The sequence below is a fragment of the Sinohyriopsis cumingii genome, chromosome 6 (assembly GCF_028554795.1).
Source record: "Sinohyriopsis cumingii isolate HCF-2022 chromosome 6, ASM2855479v2, whole genome shotgun sequence".
NCBI lineage: Eukaryota > Metazoa > Mollusca > Bivalvia > Unionida > Unionidae > Sinohyriopsis > Sinohyriopsis cumingii.
The window spans coordinates 126,939,262-126,953,517 of NC_142966.1; the positions used below are offsets into that span (position 1 = coordinate 126,939,262).

Below are 14,256 nucleotides of genomic sequence, written 5' to 3' on the forward strand. Positions count from 1 at the left end.
CATCGCCTGATGTTTTTAGCCATGTTTCTGTCAATATTCTGGTCGTTGATAAAATTAACTATTTCTGTGCGCTTTTCCATTGGTCCTACTCACTGGGCATTGAATAATGCAATGCGCAGAGGTATTTCTTGGATAGTTGACACAAAGGTTGACGAATTAATAGGGATTTTGAATTAGGTTATCTAAATTAACGGTCGATATTTTTGGTTTTTAAATTGTTGAGCTGAAATAAGAGAGATAGCTGGAATTCTTCTTCCTGTTCTACGTCGGCCAGCTTTGAAACAACGTTTCTTTTTTTGCTTCTGTTTACATTTAGGTAATGATGAATGTAGTCCCAGTTCGTTTAGTCTAGAGCACAATGTAGTGTGGAGAGCCAAGAATTGGTCATTTAAAGCAATTAATGAGGGTCCATCGTAGCATAAACGGGTTGACTGGCGAGTATCACATATGGCTGTTTGGTCAAAAACAGTGGAGCAAGACAGCTGAGAAAAAGTCTGATTGCTTTCATTTCCAAAACAAGGAGATGAAGAAACACATGTGAATTTAACAGCCAATACATAATGAACACAATAACGTAGATGAAAAAAGGCAACAAGCACAAATATCATGAAAACGGCAATAAAAAAGGGAACAGCTACTTCAAGCCAGTTAAGTGATAGCGGCCATTATAGACTGAACCGTGTTATAAGCAACCAGGTCATTTAGCTGAAGAAAATTATGCATGTACCCAAAAAAAATTGTGGGGAAGGGGTGTAGGTAATAAATGTGGGCGGTAAAATACGTGCGTCATTGGCACAGTTACCATCTTAAATCGATGCATATTAAATAAGAAATACACCTGTAGTGAAAACAGAAAAGACATATATAATAGTTTACTTTATTTAGAGAACCAAGAATTGGTACATATATGTGAATACTGTTTATATATACATGTCTAATGTATAGCATGAATTGTATCAATACCATGTACTCACCCGCGAACTTCATCATATACATTGAATCCACAATACAATTGATTCCATTGAAAATATGCACACACACAGGTTTAAAATATTCAATAATTTTGTCACAGGTCATATTGGTCTGAATTTAGTGGAAAAATATAGCGCAATCACGTAACAAATGACGAAGCACATTTACTTTTCAGTATGTCCCAAGTCGGTAAAAGTTTGCATTTTAAGCCGCTGTTGGAAATGCAAAAATCCATCAGATTCCATCACTTTCATTTAAGTTTGTTACTGACTTCCTTTAATGAAAAGTTCTTTGTTTTTATTGAAAGATTGTAGTCAGCTTTCTTTGATGAAGGGTGCATGCGTTATTGAAGTCACCGCTAAAGGACATCTTTGGAGAACGAAACAAATGCCCATTTCTTATTGCGGTGGCAAGATCAGATAATCATATTGCATGATTGAGACCGATTTTGTTTCTTCTCCATTTGCTGAGTACATTTTCATAACGATAGGTGCTTCAAAGGCAATCTGTTTCCTTTGAAATTTCAGCAAACTATTTTATCTGGGTACATTTTATAAAAAGAATAGGCCGTCGTTTGTCCCTCCATGCCTATTGAATAAACCAATAAGTAAGATGTAGTTTTTATTTTTTTAATTTTTACATTTGTGGTAGCAGCGTGATGCTGCCTTCCACACATGCGTCTGAAAATTAAGAAAGGGTCAACGGATGATAGAGACACAGGTGTTCAGGTTTGATGACAGGGATTATTACAGAAAATGTGAGTTTTCTGAAGGGTTTAATTCTGAGTGAAAAGAAGAGGAATTTTACTTACCATCCACATACAAATGTCAGTCTTTGTAAATATATTAATTACTAGCGAGCGGCCGAAAATACGATGAAAGATAGATTACAAGATAATACCTCGTCCGGTTGATCTCCATTACCAGAAATGTCAACAACAAAAAAGCGGATATTTCACAACATACAGTACTCATGCTAGATGTCATGATAAGCGGATTATAATATAACAATGCACTGTTTAGATGGTTTGTCAATATGGACAAAGAATTTGTTTATGAAACAATAGATAAATTTCAGTGCATTTTATATCTAGTTTGTGGCTTCCTTTCATGTGGCCTCTGAATTTCTACACTCCAAACCAATGGTTGTATATAAAAGTTTAAACAGCCATCAGCGTTGCCAATAAAAGAAAATCACCACATGGTATGTTTTGCTGCCAATAAGGAAAAACAATCCAGATTTGCGACATTGGCGAAGACCTACGCGATCCCAGAATAAACATTTTATGCGTTATTTTTTGTACTTTTAAGAAGAAGAAACTACTTTTTTGTGTACGAGAAAAATACATACAAAATTTCAGGAGCCACACACCGATCGTCTTGTATTATTCATTATTCGATCTTGGGCCTCGAGTGGTCTAAAGCGCTCTCCGTTACGGATCACTGCCATTTCACCTCTGTCTGTGTGGGTTTGAGTCTCGGATTCAGCCAATGTAGGTATGTGAGAAAGCTTGCCAGTAGCTTCTCGTGGGTTGGTGGTTCTTTCCGGGGTTTTCTTGGTTTCTTCCACCATTAATACTGTCCGCCATGTGTAGCCTATTGTGTGCTGAAAAATGGCGTTAAACCCCACACCAACAACATACGCGATCTCTTCCCCAAAATGATAATAAAGTTTTTACGTTTTTTTTCGTACTTTTAAGACAGATTTTTTTGTGTACAAGAAAAATACATGTATATGAAATTTTGGGAGCCACACTACAACTGTGTTATATCCGAATTCGTGTTATAATGGAGCGCTCTATAGCAGGGTCACACTGTATCTAAATCAGGCACTTAAGATGAACAGACAATAAGCTAATAATACTGCATGCCAATTAAAATTGAAAGCATGTTTTTTAGTTTTGCAATAGGGAAAAATAGGAACAAAAATAGTATGTAGACAATCAAGGTTACAGGTTGAAAGAAATTGTAAAAATCAAATAAAATAAACTGTAAAACGTGTACATTTTGCTTAAAAAACCAATGTCATAACTGCTAAAATATGCCACTAGTAAAGTCGGTTGGGGGGGCAAAATTAATATTTGATTAGCTGATGTTGGGTTATAGCTGATTTTCTATTACATGGTTTATATTAAGGTATTCTAGCTTGTCATACAAGAATTTGAAGATTGGTTAGAACGAGCATACATGGTAGTAGACATCATTTACTTATATGAGTCAAAAGTTTAAATAAATATGTGAACCAATTACTTTTGAATAAATAACTTCAGTCATCTCTGACTTGTATATCAGCAAACCAGTAGATAAAAATTACTTATATTAAACATTACATAGGTCATTTTTTACATGAATTTTTATGAGTTATTGACATTAATTTTTATGAATCTTGTCACCAGTTCAAATTGATAACTGTACCGTATTTGCTGGCCTATAAGACGATACTTTTGACTAGAAAATCTCGGCTTCTTTTTATATTCAGAATCAACTTATATGTGGATTATGTCATCTGAATTGCTTTGTCATATTTTTCGTATGGAAAATAATTCTGCAAGAGAATGAAAAATAATGTGTACAAAATATTTCATTTTGGGGAAGAGATCATGTATGAAAAAATATAGGATCCCACAGTGAGTATTTTAAACAATTACATGATCGTCAGTATTATAAATTAACATAGATCAGATGTAATTGAGCTAAAGCAGCATGCACCAGTAATGTATGTTGTTTGTAATATATGTTGTTTAAATTTGATTACATATATGTGCATTAGAATTCACAAGTTAGAAGATTAATAACCATGACAAAGATATATTCCATCACAATTTTCTTCTTGCATCTATTGATCAAATAAAACATATTCCCAATTGAGAGAGACAGACAGACAGATGTCGTCATGATTGTAAATCTGTATTGTTCACTTACCTGATTGATCTTAATCGTGTACAAGTGCAGTACCATATTCTATTATCAATTTATACCACTAGGTAAGTGTTTCCTTCTAGCTTTTGTTGTCACTTCCATTATTTAAAGAATCACATGGTTTTATAGTGGTATTTACATGATAATTAAATATGCTACCTCTGTATTCAGTCATTCCAAGCTGACACCTGTTTGAGGTCAAGATTTGGCAGACCAGATCAGATCAGCGAGCCTACCAGTAGGGAAATAATGCTACCCATGAGTATTATGAATACCGTACAATATAATGAAGGAAATGACAGGTGTTTACTCGTGTAAATTTCTTATCCAGTGACATTTTTTAACTTGCTGACAGAACCTACAGCAATTTAAAGTACATCTAGCATGAGCAAAGATCAAAAACAATTGACGCCTAAGTAGAGAAAGAGTACATGCACTTTAAACAAAATTTTTTTTGTTGGGAATGGAGAGGTTGTTATACTTGCAAAGAAAATTAGACAGCATGCAAAATAGTCATTCTTGGGATTTAACCTAATGAAGTCTATATGGATATAACTATTGTGAATGTGTAAACCCTGAAGGAGTATGGTATATATTTTCAAAGTTTACATTTACTATTTCATTTATTAATGTTTTCTCTCTTTGACAAGCTTTGGCAACTTGGGGGGGGGAGCAATAAGGTAAAAAAAAAAGTATCCACGAAGAGCTGAAATTTCTCTCGCTCTCATATATCGGACCATATTTTATTTTGATCACAAGGTGCAAGAAGAATAAGGCGATGGAATACATATGCATCATTCGCTCTGTATCTCTTCCCCCCAACAAAAAAAACCAACAAACAAACTGAATAAAGGATTTTAGTATTAGTGATGCAATTTCGCTATTGCTGGTAATCTGAAATAGCATTCAGTGATACTTGTAATATTTATGAAGCCGGAAGTTATTATAATTTAATTTCACATAGCATCACGAGTTTTATCCTCTCTGTAACAATAAATTTTCAGGTCAGCATCATTATGTGTAGCTAAAAGTACATAATACATTTAAAATACTTTGTGTGAAACAAATTATGTACTTTTAGTTACATTTAATGTTCTTGACTGGCAAAGTTATTGAGTTACAGATAGGATCAAATTCACAATGCTGTGTGGAATGAAGTGAAAAACACAATCCGAGGTATTTAACTGGCCTTGTCTTATATTCAGCATCGACTTATATTTTAATGAAGGATGGAAAATTTGCTGATTCAACTTATACTCCACATCAACTTATAGGCCGGTAAATACGGTAACAGTAGTGGACATGCCTCCTTGATTTGGCTTCTTGTTAGATAGTTAAACAATTTAGTCTGTACATTGCTATCATAGATGACTTTTCATCTTAATCATAATGGCTTATTGTGAATACAATAGGATTGTTCAAATATCACTTGTCCATAGTGTTCATAGTAGAATAACTCTAGATGCAAAATATAACTAGTGTTTCACGGAACATGGTGAATAAGAAAAGAAAGCTTTTGGCAACACAAGAAAATCTTTGTCTTTGATGCTTACATTTAAACTTGTGAAATGGTGCCACTGCTGCCAATGTAGTGGTCACTTGAATTCACAAATGGGAATGACACAATGTAGTGGTCACTTGCATTCACAAATGGGAATGACACAATGTAGTGGTCACTTGCATTCACAAATGGGAATGACAGTATCCATAGAATGCACTATCTGGTATAGGGAAATCCTATCAGAGAGTCAAAATTTGCAGGTAGGGTGGAAACTTTCATTCTGCCAAATTAGCAACAACCTGGACAACTTTTTTTTCCCATACCAACATAAATAAGTTTGAGTACTTTTTACCTTTTTAATACACATAAGAAAACATGCTGGCATGGCATTTATGGTGAATACTTCACTGTCTTATCAGGTCAGAGAACGATCTTTTCCCTCGAAGTCATCAATTATTATGTCTTTTAAGTACGGGATCTTCTTTCCGTTCCCTTTAAAATTGACTCCATAATAAATGATATCATTGTATATTTTTATCATGTTTTTTTTTTTTATTGAACATGACTAGGTACCAGATGTACTTGCTTACAAGTCAAGTCCAACTGCTATCACATAATGCAGCAGCAGCTCTGGCCTGTATAGTTTGTTACAACAAGCAACATAGACTCTCATCTGTCAGCACATTATGCAATGGCAGATCAGTCTTATTGTGTATGCAGGTGGACTTGACTCATTTACAAAGTAAATAAATTAAGTTCATTGATTAATTACACCTTTTGTATTTACATTTTCATATTTGGTTGTTGATATGCTGCATGACTATTGATATGCATATTTTCTTTTCAAGCACCGTTTAGGAGTGTCACTTTGTCTCTGTCAGTGGATGCACTGGCTGTAGTCGACTTTGACACGCCAGTGGTAGACCTCCATCAAATATTAGCTTCATCTGTGTGCAGACAACTCTATGCCATGGAGGCTTGTCTAATACAGCATAGCAAGGTACATTTAGTGAATGTCATAAACACGTATCTGTTGTAGAGAGATTTTGTTCGCATCGAAAAAGATTTATATTCCTTTTTGCTTTACTGGTGAATCTTTTACTTAAAAGTCTTTTAGATGCCATAATTTTTTGTACTTGCCCAGAAAACATTTGAGTTTTGTATGTTTGTGGACAGTATGTATATATGTATATGTGTACAATGTTGCAGGCATCTTTCATGGGGGTTGGAGTTGTAGCTATGGTAGCTCAGTTGGTAGAGTGTCAGTCTGGTCCTTCCTCATGACTTTGCTGTTGTCAGTTATATCGGATCTCTGTCATCTAGTGGAGTTTGTGGATGATAATGTAATTAACTGTTTTAGAGCTTGATCTGATTCAGTTGATGAGAACTTGTGTATATCCCCAGGTATTGGCATCCACAAAAGCATATCCATTTTACAGCTTCATTGCAGCACTGCTCCAGTGGCCTACGCTTCAGATGTGGGAGGTAGTGGGTTCAAACCCCGGCCAAGTCATACCAACGACTTATAAAATGGTACTAGCAGCTGCCTCATGAAGTGCTCAGCATTAACCGGTTAGTATTAGGACTGGTCGGCCTGGTGTCAGAACAATGTGTCTGAGTGGGACATCTTGCGGCATGATGCCCCAGTGCTAGACATTCCTATAAACTGTCACACTGCAGACATTGTAGCATTGTGACTGAAAAATTGTTAAAAGCTATGTTAAAAATCCAAATCATACACAAGCTTCACTACAGCTCAGCCATTTGTTTTCCTCCTGGGTCATAGGTAACAGTTTGGAGTGGGGGATAAAGTGACTAACACTGTACATACATTCACATTATTGAGCTTTGAGCTCATTACCACATCGGTTATTTTGCATCCTATTTGTATGATCTTTTACCTGACATAAAGAAACTTGATAAGGGATGTATCCTTAAGTAAAATACACCCACATTGTAAAATTAAGTCACTGTCATCTATATTTCTTGCTTTCTGGCAGTGTTTTTCTAGAATCATGAAACTTGATTGGTGGTATGAATCTCTGTTAGTACCACACCATATAACAAAAGTAAAGTACTATGACATATAATTGTTTTCTCTTTTTTATAATTTTCTTATTTCTTATACATGTTTATATTAGCCAATATTTTTTTCTCATTTTTATAATTTTGTGTCTTTTATACATGTTATATTAGCCAGTGTTTCATCTTTTTTCATATATAATTATTTCTTTTTTTGTGTCTTTTATACATGTTATATTAGCTAATATTTCATATTATTTTCATGTAATTTTTTTTCCTTGTTATAATTTTGTGTCTTTTATACATGTTTTATTAGTCAATATTTCATATTTTTTGTATGTAATGTTTTCTCTTTTTTTATATCATTTTGTGTCTTTTATACTTGTTATATTAGCCAGATTTCAAGATCACTTTAGTCAGAATCGTTTTCAGCATGATAATTAATGTTTACAATATCTGCAGGAGAGTATAAAATCATCATAGAGGCAAGCGTTGTAATCACTGATTACATTCTGGTTGTTTCTAGGGTGACAGTTTCCCATTGCCAGAGGTCTTCCATTTCCATCCTGATGGACAAGGAACATTGTTCACTGTGTGCTATCCCAAGGGAGTTAAGGAAGAAGAACTTGGTACAGTAAAACATTGATTATCCACATGCCAGTTATCTGGAATGTTTTCTCGTATGGCCTACTACATCATCCCATGAAGTTAGTAACGATTACAATGTCCATGTATCTGTAAATGAAACTAATTTGCTGACCACAATGCGAACATAGAACATAGTAACATAAATTTTAAAAAAAGCAAAATTGATTATAATCTTGTACAGTTATAATTACAAGTCTTATTATGAACAACTGAACTTTCATTTTTAGTAAATATAATTGTAATTAGGAGAGAGAGGAAGACAGCAAATACATAGAGAAAATAGTTTATTCCAACACCTGTTTATTGCAGAATGAGTGACTTTTTGACAATATGTACTTTCTATTAAAAAAATCAGAAGCTATTCAGGACTTCTAACAGTCCAATCAAAGGTATTTTTAAGTTGAAACTTGTACAGTTACACATTGATCAGCAATCAGTGGTGACTGAACAGGTAGTAAAGAAAGGACATGAACAGAATGAAATAAGAGCTGAATTTACCTTGATCAGTCAGAACCTTCTGAAACTTCTGTTTTAACACCAACCTAAGAATATCAATCCATTATACCTATGTTATCTTTCTATCATGGATGATCTGAGTAGCCGTCCAATTTTTGTGAAATGCAAACTTAAAATTTTATCATGAATTTTTGTATTAAAGTATCATTATTAATATGATACAAATACAGTTATACACAATTTTTGGACATTTACTCCAGATAATTCTGTTCACCATTAATTTTTCCCACAAGAATTTGACCATTCAGACTACTGATTATCCAAAATATTTTTTTTTATCCTTGGATGTGTCCAGATAATTTATATTGTTCTGATGTAGATAGTTTGAGTCCTTGGTATTTTGATGTGCACACCTAAATCATAATTACACAAATGTGATAGGTGTTCCATTATTCAGAGTACTCAGAACAAATGTCCAGAATCTAGAATGTCAGGGACCCTAGACAGCTGGCAACATTTTAAAAAAGTTTTTTAAAAATCTGAATATGTTTTTGTACACCACTGCCATAAGACAGATCATGTCATGTTATGTTGTTGTGTGCACTTTTCATTTTTTTTAAAAATTACTAAACTTGGTGGATGGCTTGCGTTTGGAGTAAGGAAAAATCCTATTGATTTCAAGGTTAAAATGTCAGAGGTCAAGGACACTGACCAAAAGAAGAAAATTATTTATGCACAATAATGTTAGTTCTTTCACCATCTCTAGTCATTGAACTTGTACTTGGTAGAAAGGAGCCTATGGGTTTCAGTGTGCAAGGCCAAGGTCATTCTTAATGAAAGAAGAATAAAGGTGTCTGCAAATGAAATATAGTGTGTTTGACCATGTACCTTCACCAAACGTGTGTGGATGAGTTTAATACACATTGGGTAAGAAAGAAGCCAAGGTTTTGGGTCAAAAATTCAAAGGTCATGGTCACTGATTGAAAGAAGAAAAAGGGTTTTTGCTTAATAACTTTAATTCTAGACATTGTACTTTGTCCATTGTATGTGTGGAGGTTTTACTTAAAGTATGGAAGTAGCTTATTAATGACATCAATGACAGTAATAATAATAATGATAATAATATATTATAATGCATATATTCATATTTCTTAAAGCACACAGCAGTGGAACAGACCAAATCTATTTTATTAAAGCTCTGCTGATTGTTATATATTTATTTTCTTGTTTGTAGAAATAGAAAGGAAGGAATTGCATGATTTACTTCTATTGCCTTGTGATAGACCCCTGTTCAGGCAAGGAAACAAATATCTTTTCCCAGAGGAGAGAAATGCCTTAGGTTACCTGATAAATCCTCATGTTGGAATACCTCCACCAAAAGGTAAGTTAATTATTGTTCTTTTCCTTGTGAATATGTATAATGACCTTGAATCCCATAATACTATATTGTAAAGTCCACATGATGACCTTAAATCCCATAATACTATAGCCCCGAGTGGCTGAGTGGTCTAAAGCGCTCTCCGTTATGGATCATTGCCATCTCACCTCTGTCTGAGTGGGTTTGAGTCTTGGATTCGGCCAATGTGGGAATGTGAGAAAGATTGCCAGTAGCTTCTCGTGGATCGGTGGTTCTTTCGGGGGCTTTCCCAGGTTATTCCTCCACCATTAATACTGGCCGCCATATATAGCCTATCATGTGCTGAAAAATGGCATTAAACCCAACAACAACAACAACATAATACTATACTGTAAAGTCCAGATGATGACCTTAAATCCCATAATACTATACTGTAAAGTCCAGATGATGACCTTGAATCCCATCATACTATACCGTAATACTATACTGTAAAGTCCAGATGATGTCCTTAAATCCCATAATACTATATTGTAAAGTCCACATGATAACCTTAAATCCCATAATACTATAAAGTACAGATGATGACCTTAAATCATATAATACTATACTCTAAAGTCCAGAAAATGGCCTTAAATTTCATAATACTATACTCTAAAGTCCATATCATGACCTTCAGTCCCATAATACTGTAAAGTCCAGATGATGGCCTTACATCTCATGATACTATACTGTCTAGATTATGACCTTCAGTTCCATACAAAATACTATACTGTAAAGTCCAGATGATGACCTTCAGGCACATAATACTATACTGTAAAGTCCAGATGATGACCTTGCATCTCATAATACTAAACTGTAAAGTCCAGATGATGACCTTCAGGCATATAATAATATACTGTAAAGTCCAGATGATGGCCTTACATCTCATAATACTATACTGTCTAGATTATGACCTTCAGTTCCATACATAATACTATACTGTAAAGTCCAGATAATGACCTTCAGTCCCATAATACTATACTGTAAAGTCCAGATGATGACCATATATCCCATGATATGATACTGTCAGGTCCAGATGATAATCTTAAATCCTATATTACTTTAAAGTCCAGATAATGAACATATCCTTTTTTAAAAATTAATTAAGGTTGTATGTGTTTATTTGTTTATATGTGGTTATTGATAGAGAGAATTGTAAACAATAATTTGTCCACTTAAATATTTAGACTTATCAGGTAAATTTTGCTGCCAATTAAATGATTAATCATAGAAAGGAAGGATGGCAAGAAGAAAGTAAATAGTAAAAGAAGACATTTAAATATTATGGATAATCAATTAATGTTAGGACAGTAAGCATCAACAACATATTTTACATTTTAGACTGCATTCAGTCTGTACACAAATATAAACACTTTATTTTGTGTATTGGTCTATACTTTAAATAGTTTCTTTTATTCTGCATTTCCTTGTTTTTCTTTTTCTTTTTTGGAGAGTTACTTTTCTTTATAGGAATATACTTTTAATACAGCATATTGCAAACTTTTTATTGACAAATAATTTTGTTGAACTCTTTATTTACAATCTTGATTTAAACTTAATACAGTTAAATGCAAATAAAATCTTGAGAGCTGTTCCATTTCAATATACATGGTACCCATAAATGGCACTTTTTAAAATATATATGAGAGGTCACTCATGATACTCTCTTATGTTATGTGTTTATGCTCGAATAAACAATAACACAAGAAATATTAAAAACAACAAGCTTTGAAAAATTTTACAAATTATTTCCCTGGAAAAATACTGTAAAAATGAACAAATAAGAGCTTATGGTTAAAAGAATCAAATCCAAAAATAATCCAAGAAAAATCAGCGAATACAATTTTAGAAGTTCTGTTATTGAAATGTTCTAATGAAATCAAGTTTGAGTCCCGACAAAGAATCCAAGATGGAAGGTGATGACGTATGCTGTATCCTGTACAGTGTTGAAGTGTACAGTTCCTTGTAGAGACACAAGAAATAACACTCTGGTGTTAGAAATCCGAATAAAATTTTTGAGAAATGTCTTTGTTCAAAAATTCTGTATCAGCATGCATATATTTCCAGGAAAGAAAAAAGAATTAATCCTTTTTAATCCAAAAAATTAGAATAAACATTAAAATAACTCCAAACTGACACAACAAAAGAACACCTTGACATCAAGTGTTTTAAGCCCAGACAGATCTCTCTCTAAGCATCACTATTAAAACTAAGTAATGCACAATTTCGAAAATGCCTGAATTGCAAAATACAGGGTCACGTGATCATGTTTGCACATAAAAAATCACGTAGCCCCAGTATGACCTTAATAAAAACCAATCATTTTACTAGGAATTTATACACAACAAAAACACAGATCCAGTTAAGTTTTTATTTATAATTATACTGTTTGCCAAAGGAGGACTATCTGCTGCTACTTATGAAACTGTTTTGTTCATTCTGTCAGTGAGTGATTCAGCGGCTACTGAATGGCACAACGTAGTTGTACAGAGGTCACAGCTGGTCTGTGAAACTCCCTGACAGAATGTTATATATAACCCTTGAGTAAAGTTTCTTCAGCGGAAACTGAATGAGCCCAGCAAAGACTGGGCTATCCAACGAAGTTTGTTGGGATGACAGCGGCAACTGTGTGCACTTCACTCAGTGGTTTAGTTTGAATACACCATATAGTGCTGACATTAGATTCTTGGGTGAATAAACGGAATGGAATGAAGTGAATGCCCAAAGAAAACATATGTGCAGCAGATGTTGTCCCCCAAGAATTAATAGTTGGGAAGCCTTCAGTGTTCAGTGAAGAAAAAGAGGGAAAAAAATATGTTTATACAACATCCGCATATTAACAATAATGTAAAAGAAAGATATACGAGCATATAGCAATCAGTCTATGAATTATGATAAAATGTCAAAAATGTCTTGGAATGGTTCCATGCGTGTCTTGGAATACGGTAAAGATGAACTATGGGAATTTGAGAATGGAAACGACTAAGTTACCATATCCAATTCAGAGAGAAGCAAGATGATCACATCCATGAAATGGGTAGAATTCCATGAGAATGCAATAACACCTCCAGGAATAAAGAAACTGAATGCATGTATGGCTATGAAAAATATGGATATGCACAAGTGCCACACAAAGATCACTGGTATCACACGCGTGCAGAACTCCACACATAATGGATAGGCACAAGTGCCACACAAATAACACTGATATCACACGCGTGCATAACTCCCAACACAATGAATACAGAAACACAATGAACCATGTAAACTGGGTCACGTGATCATGTTTACATATAAAAAATCATGTTGCCCCAGTATGACCTTAATAAACTAGGAGAATAAAATTTTAAAAAAGTTGTTTACTTCACCAAAAACTATTTACAAGTTGAGGTTCACATATCCAACACAGCCTCAATCTCACCCGTATCATTCTCACAATAAAAGTAAATTTAAAAAAAACTTCTTCATGTGACTGTTGTCACTGTTACTAATTTTTATCTAAGGTCGGGAACCAGGCCAGCCTTAGGTGTTTACAGTTAGAGTTAGGTCAAACAGATTTTCTGAAAAAATTTCCAAGTCACGTAAACAAGATTATAATATAATAGCATGTACAATAAAAATAAATTTTTAAGCTGACAAACAAACAGTCAAATTAAAATAAATATGAATTAAATCAGATATATGTTACAACTCACATAGATCATATGAAAATGATATTAAAAAAAGCATTAAAACCTGCATCAAATGGTGACTATTTCCTTGGATCTCATGTATGTTTACATAAAGTGTCCTGAATGAATTTTCATGATTTTCATTTAATATTCTATGCAGTTGTGGATTAAATGCAGTAGACTTTTAAAACCAAGTTTAATTTGTTGTTTCCAAGATAAATATGGTAAATACACATATTCCAGGTTTTTTCTTGCCTGTGAAGCTTAGGTGAAATATAGGGATTGCTTTTTCTGAAGTCACTGTTTTAGTGTTAGTCGTAACAATTAATGCAAAGTGTACTATGGTGTCCATCCATCTATTTGACCATCATATACCAGTTCGGATGAGGCGCAATAACACAAGTTGTCAACCATCTGCATTTGTGATAAGAAAGATACATATCAATTGTGATGTCAAAAAGTCAATGGTCAGGGCCACTTTAGCCAAAAGAAGAAAAATGGTTTTTGTACAATGACTTGAGTTGTTCATGATACGCATTTACCAAATTTTGTGGATGACTTGCACATTGGGTAAGGAAGAACCCTGTTGATTGGGGGGGGGGGGATCTAGTGTCTGAAAGGTCAAGGTCTGTGCAGTTGATAGGAGAAAAATGATTTCTGCACAGTAACTCC

General features: G+C 34.0%; 1 protein-coding gene across 2 annotated transcripts in view; it reads left to right on the top strand.

Annotated features, from left to right (window-relative positions):
* The window catches only part of LOC149797915 (ufm1-specific protease 2-like), a 47,207-nt gene that overhangs the window by 16,923 nt on the left and 16,028 nt on the right, over window positions 1–14,256 (top strand). For both annotated transcript variants that reach the window (XM_089962961.1, XM_089962959.1), the window contains exons 7-9: window positions 6,240–6,391; window positions 7,940–8,042; window positions 9,752–9,898. In XM_089962961.1, coding sequence (XP_089819087.1) covers window positions 6,240–6,391; window positions 7,940–8,042; window positions 9,752–9,898 — 402 coding nt within the window. The remainder of the gene's footprint in view (window positions 1–6,239; window positions 6,392–7,939; window positions 8,043–9,751; window positions 9,899–14,256) is intronic.